Source organism: Cololabis saira, chromosome 4 (genome assembly GCF_033807715.1).
Source record: "Cololabis saira isolate AMF1-May2022 chromosome 4, fColSai1.1, whole genome shotgun sequence".
Lineage (NCBI taxonomy): Eukaryota > Metazoa > Chordata > Actinopteri > Beloniformes > Belonidae > Cololabis > Cololabis saira.
Window position 1 is genome coordinate 34,629,939 of NC_084590.1, and position 15,035 is coordinate 34,644,973.

At 40.1% G+C, this 15,035-nt stretch overlaps 1 protein-coding gene across 14 annotated transcripts in view; it reads left to right on the plus strand.

Moving 5' to 3' along the window:
• The window catches only part of ncam1b (neural cell adhesion molecule 1b), a 90,186-nt gene extending 78,965 nt beyond the window's left edge, over nucleotides 1–11,221 (plus strand). For 7 of the 14 annotated variants that reach the window (XM_061719564.1, XM_061719570.1, XM_061719568.1 and 4 more), the window contains 6 exons: nucleotides 250–374; nucleotides 959–1,139; nucleotides 3,451–3,652; nucleotides 4,282–4,398; nucleotides 5,173–6,186; nucleotides 9,160–11,221. In XM_061719564.1, coding sequence (XP_061575548.1) covers nucleotides 250–374; nucleotides 959–1,139; nucleotides 3,451–3,652; nucleotides 4,282–4,398; nucleotides 5,173–6,186; nucleotides 9,160–9,274 — 1,754 coding nt within the window. In that variant the 3' untranslated portion in view covers nucleotides 9,275–11,221. Of the gene's footprint in view, nucleotides 1–249; nucleotides 375–958; nucleotides 1,140–3,450; nucleotides 3,653–4,281; nucleotides 4,399–5,013; nucleotides 5,147–5,172; nucleotides 6,205–9,159 lie in introns of those variants that run through there. The other 7 variants (XM_061719566.1, XM_061719578.1, XM_061719574.1 and 4 more) reach the window with 5 other exon arrangements.
• Nucleotides 11,222–15,035: the final 3,814 nt, after the last annotated feature.

Below are 15,035 nucleotides of genomic sequence, written 5' to 3' on the forward strand. Positions count from 1 at the left end.
TATCACTCAGCAACAGCGGCGGCAGTACGCAGCAACTCAGATGGATCCGATAAGCATGTTGTTGTGCTTTACTTGCACAAACTAGCACAACATAAGACCTTGCCATCGTGAGGAGATTAAAGTTCAAGTGACCCATAAGGGCAATAACTGCAATAAGCATTTTTGTATCAATATCAATACTTAACAACTTTTCAGTATCTGTTAAATGAGTCTTTGAATAATCTCCTCCTTGCTCCTGTGTGCTCGCAGGGAACCCCAATCCTCCTAAACTTGAAGGGGCGCTGCAGCCTAAAGGCAACTCCCTCAAACTCAGCTGGATCAAGCAGGATGACGGCGGCTCTGCCATCTTACACTTTCTTGTCCGCTACAGACCAGTGAGTATGGTCGTTAATAGCTAATCTGCATCCGTTGAACGCAACTGCCCTTAAAGTTCAGTGCGAAATATCTTACTTAAGGCACTCTATTGTAAGAACAATCTTTTAATCCTTTTGTTTTCAGTATCATATATCTATAAGTGCTACATTCTGCCATATAACAACTCCACGTGGAGTAACAACACAGCATCATTAACAGAATGAGTTATCATTGTACATAGTCCTAACAACCACACTCACGAACCCCTGCAGTTACTGAATTCATTGTTTAAAACTGCAATACAATTCTGTCAAATTCAGGCTTGTTTGTTAAGATGTGCAGCTGCACATACATTTAATAAATAATTGAATAAGAAAATGTTGGGTTTTTTTTCTCTCTCTGACAAATATTCTGCCAACTATTTTAATGTTCAAATTTATCAGAGATGAACCTTTCTGTCTGGTTTTGACGAAACTCATGACAAGCTTGAAAATGTTCCATCATGAGACATGACGCAAATACTTGTCCAAACCATTCATCAGTATTTCAAGAAGGACATGCAAAATAATAGACTAATAAATGTGTATTTTGTCCGTGTCCCTAGATGCAGTCGTCAGAATGGAAACCTGAAATCCGCCTGCCCAGTGGCAGCGAGCACGTGGTCCTGAGTGGGCTGGACTGGGACACAGAGTACAACGTGTACGTGGTGGCGGAGAACGAGAAGGGGAAGTCTCAGCCCGCAACAATGTCCTTCAGGACGTCCTCCAAGCCAGAAGCCATCCCAGGTACTCGCACTCAAAGCAAACCATAACAAGCAGAACAGTGAGGAGCCAAACTCAAAGCTGAAAACCAGAGTGTTTCAATCTATTTTTAACTGTAGCGCTGAGAGGTAAATGACAATTCAATAAATCTACAGAAAAAATAGATTTCCTGGACGGCAGTGGGCCCAAACTGATTTTCCGGTTGAATTTTCTCACTTTAAGGATTTGACAGCCCCCACTGAATGAGCTTGAGTTTGCGCTCGCAGAACTGGGGCAGGCACTTTCCACAGAGGATGAAGTGATTTCCTCTGAATAACTGCTTTTATTTAACCTTTGTTTTGTCTGTAAAAGTGGCAGTTAAAATAGTTTGTTTCAGTGTGGGAGAAGCCTTTAAACAACCATTAACGTGTACATCGAGGCCTTAACTGCAGCCAAAGGCTTTTTTACTAACCGTAGAAAACTCACAGCCTGTCAGAATCCATTTAGGTGCTAGACGCCGCCGAGTGCTTCCCGTCAACATCACAGCAGGCCATTTTATCTCCTTCTCACTTTTTCTAATTCATTTTCCAAACTAAGGCATTTTCAACTCACTCACTCACTCACTCCGTCGCCATCTAGTCAACATGGTGTAGTTTTCCCTTTTTGTGCTGTGATTTTGCTTTGATGTATTGCTGGGTTTTTTTTTTCTTTCCCTCAATGCAAGAAATCATTTTTCTTATTTTCATTTTTTATTTTTTTTTTTATGTTTCACTTTTGGTTTTCAGACCTGACACATTTTCACTTTCTCTCTTCCTCTGTTTTCCCCACCCCGCCCTTCTTTGTTTCCCTTCATCCCCCCCCTCCTCGTCCTTTGTTCTCTTTCCCTTTTTCTCTTTTTATTCTCGCTATCAATGTTCCTGCTCTCTTGCCTGATCCCGATCTGGACATTGGTGTGGTGGACCGCGTGAACATTTTCGTCTTGACCTGTGTGCATTTTGGTCTGGGTTGTGCTGTCTCCACCCACAGCCACTCAGGGCTGCTCATCTGTGACATGCACTTTGGGATCACTCATCTTGTCCCTCATCACCGTTTTCCTGTTATCGTAGTTTACACATGGGATTGCCATCGAACTGTAGAGGAGAGCTTGCCTTTTTTTTTCTTTTTTTCTGTGGCCTGGCTGTCTCTCTGGACACTTTCACTACTCCAAACAGACTTTGTCCATGACAGAAGGATCTCTCTCTCTCTCTTAACGGATGAGAAAGCCGCGTTGTGTCGCTTCAGACCAGACCAGACCAGGCAGAAGTGTAAAAACCAAAGGCAGATGAAATCTTTCGCCTCCCACAGATTCACTCAACATTAGCACAGCTAGTCATCAGCGCTAGACAACAGAGAGGAGTGCCAGTTTACAGTAACGTCCGATAGTTGAATCAAGATTATTTAAAAAGAGTAAATAAAAAGTAGCACTTAGAGTCCAGTGAGAGCTGAACCTGTCTGTTTACATAAACTCTGTAATATATTCTTTACTGTCTTACGAAATTACACTGTAAAGGTCGGAACATTAACTTTAGATTATCGAGAAGACAAATGCTTAACTGTTAAATAAATGTTTGTATGTTTGTTTTGGCACAGATTGACAAACTGTAAACAGATATAAGGAAACGTATTTTTATTAAGATCAGTTCCAAAAAAATGATCAAGATAAATGTCCAGACATTTCTCGTGCATGTTTATCAGATGTCATCAGGATTTACAGACTTATTTTTATACATTTATAATTGGCGGGTGCTTCACTCAGCTGCGGGTTAGTACCTAGAAAACCTTGTTTACCTGTCGATCTGTATCCACGGTGTTCATATAATAATTCATTTTTATTATATACATATACTGGATCTATCAAAAGTAAAATGGACTGTGCAAATAATGGAGATATACAGCCCTTTTTTGTGAAATCTGGAAAACCTGACATTCATTCTGTGTCCACAAAATATCCGACATGTAACCACCAACACACTGTAAGCTTTTGTTTGCTTGTCTTTCTAATACCAAATAAATGGGTTGAATATTTACATTTACACACACTTTTTATTCTTAAGAACTGTTCAAATATGAAACTGCACAACGTGATTGATAATGTGGCACATAGTTTCTAGAAATGTAATCAATCACACTCATGCAGAAACGACTAGAGCAGATCAGAGCTCGCTCTGCAGGAGGTAAGTTATTTTCTTTTTTTATGGCATCTGTGGTTACAGTAACATACAGTAGGAGTACTTTATTTTGTTGCTCCTTTCATTTCTGTCCAAGCGTGTCCCGCTGCAGATGTTCATCGTTTCTCTTTTTCTGGTGTCATGTCCAGCAGATATGGGCGAGGAGACAGCTCTCTCTATGGGCGTTATGCTCTGGGCAGGAATCCTCGTCGTGGTGTTTCTGCTCCTGCTGCTGGCTGTGGACGTCACCTGCTACTTTGTCAACAAGTGCGGCCTCATCATGTGCCTTTGCGGTAAATCAGGCACGGGAACAAAAAGCCACAATTTGGAGGAGAGATCGGCAGCCTTTGTGTGAGTATCCAAGAGTCCACTGACGTACATGTCACCGACACGGAGGCATAAATCACCCGCACCGCACGTCCTTGCCTTACTTTTGCTGGCGTAGACGTGAGCAGGAGGTGACATGGAGTGTAGTGCAGCGTTTCTCAAATACGGGTTACGCGTACCCCTGGGGGTTAAAGAGCATTTTAATTTGATATTTTTTTTCATTTAAACTTATTTTTATGTTATTTTTTCTTTTAATTAAGTGTATTATAATAATTTATTTTTGTGTCTTGTCTTCATTTTTTGAAATATCCAACTAGTTCACAGGATTCTCCCCACATTTAAGTGGTTACAAACAAATTGAAAATTTGAGATCTGAGTCTTTTTCATAAAAAAAGCTCAAAAAAACATTACACAATATGTGCATATTAGTGTTTTAGAGACTTCACCCCACATCTAAGGAACAGGGGAGAATATGTTACACTTTTTATGTTGTCATTTCATTGAAAAACAGACCTCAGTTCGTGGAGCCGATCTAAATATTTAGAGATTTGATTGTAAAACTGGTGTTCAACTTCTCATTCATTTTGTCAAAATTCAATAACAGTCAGGTAATCTGTTGCCATTTTTCCAAGACTGTTGTGTATTTCCCACAGGAAACATGAGTCCAAAGAGCCGATAGTGGAGGTGAGAACAGAGGACGAGTGCACAGCCAACCATAACGCAGCGGTAATAACAGAGCCCAACGAAACCACACCGCTCACAAAGCCAGAGTGAGTAACAGCTGACAAAGCAGCACACGGCCTTCTTACTGCTCAGGTCTTTTTTAGCTGTTGTACATTGTACTCCACTTTGAAGAATAACTCCGTTTATTTAACAAACACTAAATTTGACCCCTTGGATTTACAAAAAAAAAAAAAAAAGTTGCTATAATTCTTGAGTGGAGTCCATTGGACTGTGTTGCTTTGGTTTCTTTTTCCTTTCAGAGGGATTACTGTACTTTCTGTTTTCTTCTCCAGTCTCTGGAGATTTTCTTTTTCATTGTATGAAGGTTGAAGCAATACCAGTCAAAGACAAGAAGAAACAGGCCATTTTAAGTGTGATCAAGTCATAAAGTCATTTGACAACATCAGCCATGTCATATCCGCAGTCTGGAAAAAAGAGATTATTCAGAAAGAGATTGTCGCTGGTACTGTTTAACCCGTATTTATAGGTGGTTCTACGTGGTGCTGTAGTTTTCTGCAGGAAGGCTTGGTACCTTTCTTTCAAAAAACATTGGTTTTCCAAGTCAGTGTTCTCCATGTTGGTGTGTGTATGAGATGTACTGTACCCCTTAATGTTCACTCACAGCATGATGCCTTTCTTTCTTCTTTATTTTTTCTCACCAGGCTTAATAGTTGCTGTTTTTTCGTTGCTTCGTCTATGTTTGCGTGAATTTCTGAAGCCGACTAATCCCTCTGCATGCTCTCGTCCGGGCCACCCTTCCTCTTGTCACAGTCACCCTGGTGTCTAGTCTGTGTGTCTCTGTTCTCTCCCTGCTCTCTCAGGCTGGTGGCTTCTCTGGCACTGGACACCCCCTCCTCCGTAGCCACCAACTCTGACACAGCCACTGCAACAAATGACCCCGCTCAAGACAGCCCCTCTAGCGAGACCACTACCCTCACTTGCAGCCTGTCCACCCCGGCCAACGAACCCTCGCCCACCCCTCTCGCCGCTCCGGCCCCGTCCCCAGACTCCAGCACGGCCCCGCCTACTCCCACCATCTCCTCCACCGCCGTCGAAGCTAAAATGGCCCCCTTGCTTGAACAGAGAGGAAGCATCACCCCAGAAGAGCAGGAGAAGATAAACACTCCTCCTTCTCCTCCTCCAGAGCAGGCCATACCTCTAAAATCTGAAATTCCGATACCACCGAAGCGCAGACACTCTCCTAAACTCGCTGCTCTGAATGCTAAAAGTAGCCCCCCGGTTTCCCCTCTCGCTGCTTCTCCACCGCCCCCTACCGTATCCAACACCAGGAAACCAGCCCCGAGCCCCCCGGTCACCAAGATCAATGCACAGCCAGTCACCCTAAACACAGAGGTAACACAAACTGCCTCCTTTCAACCAACCACCGCCCCTCCCAAACCAGACCTAGATACTAAACCTGCCGCCCCAGATTCCAGTGTGGGGGCCAAACCTGTCGCTGACAGCTTTCCTTCAATGAACCCTAGTATTCTCAAAGAACCCAACGACCAAACTCCTCCCCCTCTAGTTGCAGATGCTCCCACTCCTTTACCAATCACTCAGATTTCCTCCGCAGTCCCCAATGATTTCCTCGCACCAGTGTCGGATGTGCATGAATTTACATCCCCGGCCCTGGGGCCCAATAGAGTCGATTTAGCATTAGAACTAAGAAACGGCACAAGAAGACCCTCCTCCCGGCCCCACTCAGACCTCATTAGCTTAGAGAGCCCGCCCGCCGCCCCCTCTCTGCCTAATGGAGACGAAGCAGGCCTCCATTCACGCCCAGTTGTGGAGCCATCAGAGACTCTGGCCAAGACCACTCCTCCTGTCAACGATGAGTACGGCTCCCTCTAGAGGTTTATCTTTGTGTGTTTGTGTGTGAGTGTTGTAACTTGTATGCCCATTCATTCACCACCGCATCTTGCCATTGACCACACAATATCAAATATTGTAATGGTAATGACATTGGGATGATATTAGAGGAATGATTTAGGTAGAAGTAATACGGTGGTTGTCTTTTTTCGTGCTTGTGTGTTCATCATTGTGGGATATGTATTTATTTCAAACATTCGCATCAAGCATAGTTGAGCCCCTTTACAGACGTGCAGACCGTTACAAAACGTACTCAGTCCAAGCCTCTTCCTCTTTTTTTTTTTTTTTTTTTGTAGGGGTTGCTTATACATTTTATGCAAAACTTTTCAGCAAATTTAGATTTGAAAGACCCTCAAATTTAAAAAATATGGCAGGATTTATCATAATATCAACCCTAAAGTGATTGCTGGGAAAATCTGTTGGATTCATCAGCTAAATTGAGGCATTTTTTTCTCATGTCAAATTTAGCTGAAATATTTTTTTTTCTTTAACATAGGCATCATTAAACTGGTTTTTAAACACTTTATTTTGGGAGGTTTCACATTTTATGGGCTGGATAAGTAATCGTGAAGATAATCCCAGATTAATGGATGGTGACTAATAGATGCAGATTTAAAGGAACATTAAAAACAACCACACACCTATTATTAGATGGATCAAAATGATGAAGCAGTTTTGAGTGAGAACAGAAGATGTGTTTGCAGCAAAATGGCAATTAATGTTTGTTCTTGGACAATAGACCTATGCCAAAATAAATGACTATTCAGCCTCCCAAGACCTGGCATCCACATGCGTGGACTGCTTATCTGCGGCCCGGTGTCTACACATGTGCACAGCTACAACAAGCCTCAAGATAATGCTATCAGCTCCCAATAAGCAGGAAGAGCAAGAAATAGCAAGAAATAAAAAATGCAAGAGCGCAGGTGTGTGGAGGTTAAGCCCCTGACAAGACTCAAAAATGTTATTCCGCTCGAGTGATAATGTTATTGGGTCTCTACAGACACACTGGAAATTATAACTTCAAATCTCTGACAGAATGGGCAAGTGTTAGCAGCAGAGGTCATGAACTGCTCCTCTAGTGTCTATTAATGTTGGTTTGTGCAGCATCAGTAGTCAAATTGAGCAGACTTATCACAAGATGTCTAGGGGGAAGATGTCTGTAGAAACAGACTTTAAAAAAGGAAAAGACAAAAAAAATGTTTTGTGCACATGCAAAGTCTAAATTAGTGGACTTTTCTGAGGCTTGTTGGAAGTAAAAAAAGAAAGGTATTTTGATGTAGGTTTATCGCTCGCAGAGCTAACATTAATTTCCATTTCCATTCAAACTCAAACCCATCTAACAATAGACCCAATAGGGGTGTTTCAACTCCAGAAGGTGACTGGTGACCCGTCCAGGGTGTACTCCGTTCAAAGCGCGCTTGGATTGGCTCAGACTCCTCATGACCTTGAATACGAATAAGCAGGTATAAATGATGGATGGATGTTCCTCTAAATTATTTTTTATTTAAACTTTACTGAACTGTTGTGCCTAACTTGCAGCTGTGTCCCTCGTATTTTGATTTACAAATGATAAATATCCTTACAAAAAAAAATAGTGTTCAGATGATCAACTTAACGTATTTTCTGGACTATAAGCCGCACCTGTATATAAGCCGCATTCGCTCTATTTTTAAAAAAATAATAAAAAAAAGATATACAAGCCGCACCTGTATATAAGCAGCCTCCGCTCTATTTAAAGAAAAAAGATATGCAATTTATGTTGCTAGATTAGATATTTACTACATGTACAGAAGGATTTTGAACTGTAAATGATGTACATTTTTGTACCTAAATAGATCCTTTCCTAACAGTGTCTTTTAACACGGCAGCAACTTTGCTGATTAAAACGGGACAGAACCAAGAGAAAATAACCGGTATTTATTTATCTATTTATCTGTTTGAAATCTGCTTCTACCTACTTCTATCTGCTAAGTAGCGCATTCTTCTTTGCATTTATTTTGTCTTGGTTTTGATTCTAATTCCGGTTAGAGCGCCCCGAGCGGTGGAAGAAAAATCCACAGAATAGCCGCACCTTTGTATAAGCCGCATGGTTCAAAACCTATGAAAAAAGTAGCGGCTTATAGTCCAGAAAATACGGTATTTCATGTTTTTTCAGTGTCAGATATAAAATAGGCAGCTCAGTTCTGTTATAGTGAAACTGATCAGAACATTTTGCGAGTCCGTGATTAGCAGGCATTGCCTTATTAGATATAATCCCGGTGCAGCCACTGAGGCCTCGAGGCAGGGTTGCGTTCTCACTCTCCCCTCAGTCAGGTCACGACTGAGTCTAAATAAACCTCAAACAAACATCAGTGCACAAACTGTCATTTCAATACTAACATAGCACATTCCAGCTTTGAGACGAGCTTTAATAATTACAAAACGCTTTGTCTGAGATTCCTCCGATCTGCCCCAGAGCATCGCCTAAATCTTCTCCAAGTAGAGAACAGAGACTCAACTGGAGTGTTTTCCTGCTCTGAGCGGCAGAGAGGAGCTGCAGGCAGCTACGGAAAGCTCTGCTGAACTGCTTTAAGATCAGCAGGGATATCACGAACCATAAGCCCAGGGCTCATCTGTTGTGCTATCAATCTCTTTGAAGTAGAATTAGACTGATTAATAAATTAGTTGCTCAACATTTAGTGTTTGATGTTAGGAATCCAAGTCCATGCGGGATGTGGGTTTGTCATTCTCTGTTTATTTGATCTGATTGTTGTCAAGGTGGTGAAGAAATATGCAAGAAGACGTCTGAAAACAGTGTCCTCTTACATATTGGGTGACGATGTCATTAGAATAAATGGTTCAGACTGTGATCAACTAAAAAGTGTCTGTTTGCTGACATGTTTTGCAGCCAAAGATGCCTACAATTTCTAATTTCTAATGTTCTCTTCTTTCCACTGCAGGAAGATTTTTACTGACGACAAGGGCAAACTGGAGGAGGCAGCCTTACCAAATACGTTGATCACTGCCGCACAAAACAGTGTCACGCAGACAAATACCACCGAGAGCAAAGTATGATGGGCCGGTACGATGACCCCAGCCCACCTCAAAACATTTTGCAGCAGCGACAAGAGAGAAACACTGCAGGAGTTTTGATTTCCAGTGCCCTTAACAGCGTATTCAAAAACAACCCGCGCATGTCGATTAGCTAGAGCACACTTTAACTGTGCTTTCATTTTCTGTTTCATGCATCAAAAACTTTAACACATCCAAGGAATTTATTTTTAGGTCATAAGAGATTTATTTTATTTTTTGGATCCTATTTTATGTTCTTAAACCCATCAGGATGGTTTAGATCAATATATTTATTATTGCCAGTTAAAGGAATGAGATTCTTCTTGTGCTTAATTTGATCTGCAATTGCATACAAGTATTGGATTATTATAGGTGTAAAATAACTGACTATATTGAAAAAAAGTATTTTTTTTATTTTCATGTTCTACTGTGCAAATGTAAAACTGTTTCCATTTTTTTTAATTTGGCTTCCTTTGTGGGGCTATATCCTTAAATGGCTTGTTATGCATGTCTGACCTGCAAGTGGTTGTAAAGTTTTTACAATTTATTTCACTTTGTCTGTTACAGGGATGGTTGGTCTCCCACAGATATGACAAAACACATAAAACAAAGGCCAGAGTTTAGTGTTTGGATTTAAAAAAAATACCAAATTAACTCGCAGTTAGGGAGAGAGAGAGAGTGAGGGAGTGCATCATCCGATCTGATTTGGACCAATTTAGGATCAAATTAATTCAGTCTGTCACTGCCTTACCATAGTGCTGTTACAATATTCACTAAATGTATTTGATCGACAAAAAAAAAAGGAAACTCATTGAACACAGATGTTCACAGAAAAACAAACAACGCCTGCAGAACTGCTGACTCTCAGCCAAGGGTTGAAGAACTTTGGATCAAGCGAACGTCGTGCGATCTCGAGCTAAATATACATCACCCATTTGTGCGGGGGATAACAACTATGTTAGCGAAAGTTTTTATAGTTCTCCTCCTCACATATATGCAGATCAAAGCTCTGGCTTCATAGTCTGGGTTGTACTTTGAAGCAAAAAGGAAAAAAAAACCTCTAAAAAGCCTTTTTTTTACTATTTAAAAACTAGAAAGGTTTCTTTTCCATTCCTGCCTGCGAGCTTGTGCACTGTGCCTGTGTGTCAGTAGATTGTCTTGTCATCAGTTTCTATGATAATCAGCATAGCTTTGTCGTGAGGGATTTAGACTATTCCTTTTATTTGATGTATTATTAGAACAAAAGTACAATAAGTGAACTAATGTGGTCATTATAACACGTGTAGTGTATGAAAAACGTCTGTTTCTGGTCACAGCACAATATATTGCCAGCTATAGTGAAGGAGGGTGTTTTTTGAGCCTTGGCATGAATTCAATCAGTACTTCATAACGTATAACTACAAGGCACATGGATGTGCCTGTGTTTGAACGGGAAAACTGTTCTCGTGTTGACTTAATGAGTGTTACTTGCAGGGCTTGCTCTGGCATAATTACACTGTTTTTTTGTTTTATTTTTATCCCCTGGTTGTTCTTATAGTGTTCTGTAATGTGGTCTTTGAATCTGTTTTTTTTTTCCTTTTTTTTTTATTTTAATTTTTGTTTTTGTCTTTTGTATGAAAAAAAAGAAAAACTCACTCACCAAAAGCTTGACTGCTTGACAAGTTCAGGATACCACTGGCAGGCAGCAGGGTGGTCTGCCTAAAACAGAAGAACCATCTTTTTTTAAAAGCTTTAGATAATAGGTGTGATGTCAAGAGAAACATGGATTTTAAGTGTAAAAGAACACAAACCTGAGCTTTACTCTCCTTGTACTCCTCTGCCGTTAACAGACCACCTTGCTCTCTCGTCTCGGGACACTCCTTTTTGGCTTTATTGGGTCAGAACTCAGAAAATATCTGTTGTGTACAGTCTGAGTGATAACCCATTTGCAAAATAAAAAAAAAAATGGTTACAGAATCTAATTTTGTCCTGGCCCATTTTGTCTTTTGATTCATTTACTTTTTCTTTATTACCTCTGAGCTCTTGTCCCAGATTAGATTTTTGGTTTTAGAGCGTGCAGTACCAAGTTTCAGTCAGCAGGTGGCAGTAAAGACCTATTTTCTGATTCCTTTATGTTTTCGCCATGTCATGTACACAAGGGATTATTTACTGAAAGGTTACAGTACAGACAGGTTGTGTTTGTGCTGGAAACTCCTTGGACTACTTGTTTAGATAGATAGGTTGGAGATAAACACGTGTTGCATGACGCATGTGTTTTTTGCAGGCGTAAACTTAATACTTAGAAGCTAAGATTTCAAAAAACGATTCCCCAGTGTGGGGGCTTGATATTTTCAGCTGTGGCTTTCCTCCCTTCAGTCCCTCTGCTGTGACATGAGCCCACGTTGAATCAACAGAGTGTCAACAACCACAGTGATCTGGCCTGGCGTCCAGTTTCAGTCACACTGCCTCTCTTACCTAATGTGATTTTTTTTTTTTTTTTTTTTTTCATCAGTAGAGCTGAACTGATGTTTATAACCATAAATTATCAGGTTCTGCATCTTTTTTCAGGACAATAACAAACTGGCCCTCAGCCTGTAGCCACTCGGTAGTAATTGATGTGTCTGATCTCGGCTTTGATGGATGGACGATCATTCAGTGCTGTGACGTCCCTCTGTGATGGTTGTAGTGAAACCAGCAGAGGACAGCTGGGATTATGCAGGAAGTCTGGCCATTTGATTTCAAAGTAAAATCATAGGGCAAAAAGGACACGTTTTTTTGAGCAAAATGAATTTAATGAAAGTGTTTCAACCTTGGTCAGCTGAGAGTAAACGTAATCATTTCTTTCAAAGTTTTCTACTACATGTCACAACTGGATTAAAAACTGGTCACCTGTCACTGCAATATTTAGCAAGTCCCATCCTGTACACAAACATTCATACATTACAATGTTTATATATAATTTAAGGTAAACTAAATATCAGAAATGTCAGATTTGTATGATTTATTTATGATCAACTTCAGTTATGACTGAGCCCTGCATTCAAAACTAACTACTTTTACTCTAGTGTAGTCAGTGGTGGACAGTAACGGAGTAAATTTACTTGAGTACTGTACTTAAGTACATATCCAGAGGATTTGTACTTTACTTGAGTATTAGATTTCTTTGGTACTTATTACTCTTACTTGAATATATTTCCAAGACAAATATTTTTACTTTTACTCGAGTAAATTTCTAGGAAGGCTGAAAAGTACTCGTTACTTTCAGGTCTGCTCTTTTTTCTTCTTCCCTAAAATCCTATTGGACACAAGCTGTTTTTGTCAAAGGAGGAGACCTATCACAGTGCGCGCTCTCCACTGGGATGTACGTAAAGCGGAAATACGTCAAGCCTCCTCAAAACGATACCGCCAAAGTAGCCTGCGTTTGTCAAGACAGAGCCGCAACAAGTGAAGACAGAGCCGCAACAATTAATTTAGAAAAAATATAGTAATTTACTGATGTGGAAAATAAGAAATTTACTCTTAGTCTTACTTTTACTTAAAGTAAATTTAAAAGCATTTACTTTTGGATACTTAAGTACCTTTAAAAGCAAGTACTTTTCTACTCTTACTCGAGTAATATTTTGACTGAGCTACTTTTACTTGTAACAGAGTAAATTTTGACCAGTAGTATTTGTACTCTTACTCATGTACTGGGGTCGAGTACTCTGTCCACCTCTGAGTGTAGTAATACAAGTCTCCACATTTGACAATACGGTATAAGGAGCATTTAAACAGCAATTAGCTGCTTCATATGGAGCCATTGTGAAATAGTCTTAGCTGTTTCCGAGTCGCCTACACAGATCAGCTATAACGGAGAGGTAAGTGAATCACATTGCGCGTCTTGTTACAATGCAATATTCTGCTGAGGAAACTTGCATCCTAGCCTATACATGCTTTGCAGAGCATCATTTCCCCCTACTCCATATGACAACAGTTTGCTCCAGCGAGGCAGCAGTGGGCCCCAAAAAGACTTGCCAAGGACTCAGAAACCACAAAGAGTCTAAAGTATTCATCCGACCCCCAAACTCCCCAGATGCCAATCTGTGGGAATCCACAATGATCCTACCCAATGACCCAGAAGACCCAAAGAATCTGTCACTAACGTCCTTTTAGTAGACACCCCAGGACACGCTCAGATGTTCTTTGTCCACGTACTGACTGGTCAGCAGACTTTTGCTGGAAAGGGGAGGACCCACACGGACCCACAAAGGTGGTCATGATGTCAGAGCTGGTCAATATACGTGAGAATCTAATCTATGAAGTTTGATAAATAAAAGCAATTTGAACTAGTGGTGGAACATTTCAAAAATACGGGAAATAAACAATAACTGTGGATAATGTGATCCTAAAAACTGAGTAAATGGGGTTCAGGAGTTTAAAAGCGTAAAGAGTGTGTGGTGGACACATAACATCTCAAATCTGGGATATATTTTAAAGTCTCAATGTTAAACATTGACCAAAACAAAAAAACAGAGAGCGGAGGATAATAACACTTAGTTGGATTTAAACCAGGAATGATGAGGCCGTGTGCGTCTCAGAGGGAAAGGTCTCCAGGATAACTTAGTAAGACAAGATCTGTCCCTGTAAGATCTGCAGTTAGAAGGTGGCAGGATGTTACCGTCTCGTGGTCAAGTGTTAAATTTGGAAAAAATTTAAAGGCTCATTTGTGAAACCTGATTTAAACCAATCAAACATTAGTGTGAGTTACATCCCCCCCCCCCACCCTGTGATTCAAGGCTTGTGAAGGAGGCATTCCCACACTAAGGACTTACTGTAAAAAAAATGTATTTAAAGTGTCTGGAACACTGTCTTTCTCTGTGTGACGCAACAAGTGCAGGATCCTTACCGGCAAGCCAAGTTAAAGTTATTCCATCAACAAAAATAGCTCCTTATAAATATAAACAAGCTGCATGTGTTCACATGTACAAAGAATAAGATCAAGTGCAGCTGCTCTGCTTGGACCTAATTTGCAATGTTGTTGTACTTCTGCAACCACAAACACTGACCAAGCGTACTTCTTTTCCCTTGATGTCACAGTTAAATACACTTTATTCAGATTTATTCACTTGGCATGTCCTCTTCAGTCATCTGAGCAGCTCTGACGGGAAACTCAACCATAATCACACACTCTCACTCTCTACACTGAACAAAATAAGTCTAAGCGCATGTAAATATAACATATTTAAATCTGTGATATTAGCAATTAAAAATGAAGTCTGTAGCTTTACATGAATACATCTAGTTTTGAACTTAATCTGCATTTATTAAAAAAACAAGACATTTTCTTTTCCTTAACAAGCAGTATTGATGTAATCCCAGGCAATCTTTTCATTTACACACAAACAACAAGCAATGATCTTGTTGTATTTACCTTTCCTTTAACAATTTTAATCTATTGGGCAGATTGACCAACGTTTAGATGAAACATGCTTTATTTTTTTAAGTAGAACACCACAGTAAAAAATATCTCGCTTGATCTACTTTATAAAAATTAAGGCAACTTTGTGCATGAGTTTTTTATGTAGATCAATAAAGACTAGTCTTTGTATAAACGACTTAATATTTAGTATGTACAAAATTCATTTGCAAGTAAAGTCATCTTAATTTTGGCAAGTAAAGTCACCTTAATTTTGGTAAATAAAGTAAACTTCATTTCATTTTTTCATTTCATTTTTATTTATTCCATATCATGGAAATAGTTCACATATGTTCCATTCCATGATGGAAAAGGGGCAAGAAGAAGAAA